The following is a 3,316-nucleotide window of genomic DNA, read 5'->3' as shown; positions in this document are numbered from 1 at the left end:
GCAAGCGGAGAAGCAGGGCATACGTTGTAGCGGACTTCGAAGCCCTTGACGTCAGTGGCACCTCCCTTCGCGTCGTCGCCCTCCTTGAGCTGGCCGTGGCGCTGCCGCGCCCGCCGCTCCGCCGCAAGCTCCGGATTCAGCATGCTGTCGAGGTCCACGGCGTTGCCGGAGGGGCCTCCCTCCGCACCGGCGTCGCGGGTACTTGGCCTTCTTCCCCTTAGGGAACCGCGGCTTGCGCTCCCTGCGAGCGCGGCGAGCGACACAAAATCAACATGAGCCCTGCTAGGGCGTGAGACCAAAACCCTAACCAGGGGAACTCGACGAGAGGGGAAAGGAAGGGAGAGAGGTCGGGCCGTCTTACCGGCCGGCATCGTCGTCGTCGCCTGCGGTGGCGGTGAGAGGGTGCTTGGTGCCACGCGACGGTTCCGTGGGCTCCATGGGTCGGCGGCGGCGGCGGCGGCGACGGAGGCGAACGGCGTGGCGTCAGCGAGGAGAACGTGGGAAGCAGGGAAGGAGACGAGACGAGACGAACCCAGCGAGGTACGGCATGTGTTTGGGGCTTTTCCGTGGATGCCAAAGGTGCTCTATTTTCTAAGACTGTCTCCAACGGATGAGGCAAAGAGCGACCCAAACGCAAAATGCGTAATGTACAGTGATTTGCGTTCCAAAAATACGCTCCAACAGCAGACGCAAACCAAAGCAGGCATTTTGCGTACCAGGAGAGAGGGAGGCAAAAAAGCATCCTCAGTCTCCACGACGCAAAACTGTAGCGAACGACGACGGCGAGGCGCGCCTGCACCTAGAAGCTCCGCGCGGGGAGGTTGCGTCCGCACCGTCGGTGGAGGTTGCCCTTGCTCACCGGTCCGCACTCGCCCCTGCTCGCCGGTCCGCGCCACCGGGCTGGCCTGGATCTCGCCAGACCGCGCCGCCGAGGTTGGCCTGGATCTCCTGCGCCGAGTCTCGGAGGTGGCCCACGCTGTCCGCCAGATTCTCCAGGAAGTCATGCACGGGGCCCGCCGCCATCGCCGGCCGCTACCCAGACCCCTTCTTCGCGGCCCTTCGCGCCAGCGCCGGATCCACCGCACAGGCGGCCCACATACGCGGACGCGGCGCGCGCGTGGTCCGCGCTCACCGACAGCACGGCGCGCGCCAGCTCCGGCCAGGAACGCCCGCAGCGAGGAGGAGTAGGCCTAGACGAGGCCATGATTGCTGAGCTGGTGCGGGTGTGCAGGGAGTGTGCAGTGCAGCGGGGGCAGGCAGCTCACAGAGTCACAGTGGAAAGTGCTGGCTGCTTCACTTGAATGAATGATTGAATGGGTATCCGGTTGGAGAAGGTGAGATCTGCGTCCGTGACATTTTTACTGTAGACAACCTATATTGTTGAATAGGTATTGTGTTTGGGTTGTGTTGGTTGGAGACAGTCTAAGTGGCAAAAAGTCTACTTAACCCTCACCTATCATACTTGGTCTATTTCACTTCCCAACTATAAAACCATCTGTTTTACCCCTGAACTATCTAAAACTGTCTGTTTCACCCCCTGGACGGTTTTTCAGCGACGGTTTTGCTACACTAACAGCGGTTGCTACGGTGGTTTGCTACAGTTTCCATAGTTTGAATTTCTTTTTTTTTTATTTATTTTCGGTGAATTTTTGAAAAATTATAGTAAATCATAGAAAAATCATAAAATAAAAAATCTAATTTTATTGGACTCCACATGAGTAGATCTACACAGTGAATATATAATACGGTATGCTTTAATATAAAATTTTTACTGTAGCCTTAGATTAATTAAAAAATCTAATTTTGTCTGTAATTAATTGGAATAATTCATAGCTGCAGCTTCTATGGTCCAATTGTGGTGAAATTTTTATGGTACGCTAATTATTGTATGCTTGAACTATAGTAAAATTTCCGTACTCATTGGACTATGTATAACTTAGTTATAGATAAATTCTAATTAATTACAGACAAAATTGGATTTTCCAATTAATCTAAAGCTACACAAAAAAATTTGTACTAAAGCATACCGTATTATATATTCACTGTGTAGATCTACTCATGTGGAGTCCAATAAAATTAGATTTTTTATTTTATGGTTTTTCTATGATTTACTATGATTTTTCAAAAATTCACCGAAAATAAATAAATAAGGAAATTCAAAACCACGGGCACTATAGCAAACCACCGGTACTGTAGCAAACTCGATGTTACTGTAGCACACCCGCCGCTGAAAACTGCCCAGGGAGTAAAACAGACGGTTTTAGATAGTTCAGGGGGTAAAACAGACGGTTTCATAGTTGGAGAGTGAAGTAGACCAAGTATGATAGGTAGAGGGTTAAGTAGACTTTTTCCTTTCTAAGTGCCATAGGGATCCAATGTCACGATGCTAAACTTTTTTTTCTCCACACCATTCTGTCCGCCTTGTGTTAGATTTTCATAGTTTAATAGCCTTGACATGTGGGCCCGACTAGGAAAAATATACAAAACGACTCCCTCTCTCCCAATCCCTCCCCACACACGTCTTCACACGCATCAATACAGCAAGAAACGACGGACACTGCGTTGAGAGCTTGTCACTGGTTTCCATCCTCTTCTCAACAGATCCATTGCTCCGTGATGATGTTGAGCGCAAAATCCTCGGTGCGACGGACCTCGCCACGGCGGCCACGCGAGCGACGACCGCATCGACCAAGCAGGCGGCGGCCTCAGACGCCATCGTCGTCATCACCAAGCCAGCATTTGTCGGAAAGGTATAGGGGCTCGCAGCCGCTGAAAGGTCCTAATGGCTAGAAGGAGGGGGTGAATAGCCTATTAAAAATTTCTACAACAACACTTAACAAACCGGTTAGATAATTATGAGGCGAAGCAAATGTTGCGCTAGCCTACTAAAATAGCAAGCCACCTACCACAATTCTAGTTTATATGGTTTCTATCCACACAATAGCTATGACACTACACTAAGTTAGTATGCTCTCAAAAGCTAACTAAAGAGCCATACTAACCAAACTAACAAGCTCTCACAACTAGCTACACTAAAGAGCTTGATAACTAGTTTACGGTAATATAATGAGAGTGAGCAAGAAGGTTATACCGCTGTGTCGAGGAAGGAGCCAATCAATCACAAGAATGAATAACAATGAAGACCAATCACCTCGGAATCAAATGATGAACACAATAATTTTTTACCGAGGTTCACTTGCTTGTAGGTAAGCTAGTCCTCATTGTGGCGATTCACTCACTTAGAGGTTCACGAACTAATTGGCATCACACGCTAAACCCCTCAATAGGGTGCCGCACAACCAACTCAAGATGAGGA

General features: G+C 49.7%; 1 protein-coding gene across 1 annotated transcript; it reads right to left on the bottom strand.

The window, feature by feature from the left end:
- Positions 1–1,000: 1,000 nt before the first annotated feature.
- Positions 1,001–2,716, bottom strand: LOC136548625 (uncharacterized). Its single transcript, XM_066540085.1, has 2 exons — positions 2,520–2,716; positions 1,001–1,214 (listed from the first exon to the last, which is right to left on the bottom strand). Exons 1-2 carry the CDS (start codon positions 2,714–2,716, stop codon positions 1,001–1,003), a joined length of 411 nt encoding a protein of 136 aa, XP_066396182.1.
- Positions 2,717–3,316: the final 600 nt, after the last annotated feature.

Source organism: Miscanthus floridulus, chromosome 4 (assembly GCF_019320115.1).
Source record: "Miscanthus floridulus cultivar M001 chromosome 4, ASM1932011v1, whole genome shotgun sequence".
NCBI lineage: Eukaryota > Viridiplantae > Streptophyta > Magnoliopsida > Poales > Poaceae > Miscanthus > Miscanthus floridulus.
Note: the sequence above shows the minus strand (reverse complement) of the source record. Positions and strands in the feature narration are given on the sequence as shown.

Coding starts and splice junctions, on each gene's coding strand:
- LOC136548625 (XM_066540085.1), bottom strand. CDS start 2,716: ATGGCGTCTGAGGCCGCCGCCTGCTTGGTCGATGCGGTCGTCGCTCGC. Junction 1,215..2,519: donor GTATTGATGCGTGTGAAGAC/GTGTGTGGGGAG, acceptor CACCCGCACCAG/CTCAGCAATCATGGCCTCGT.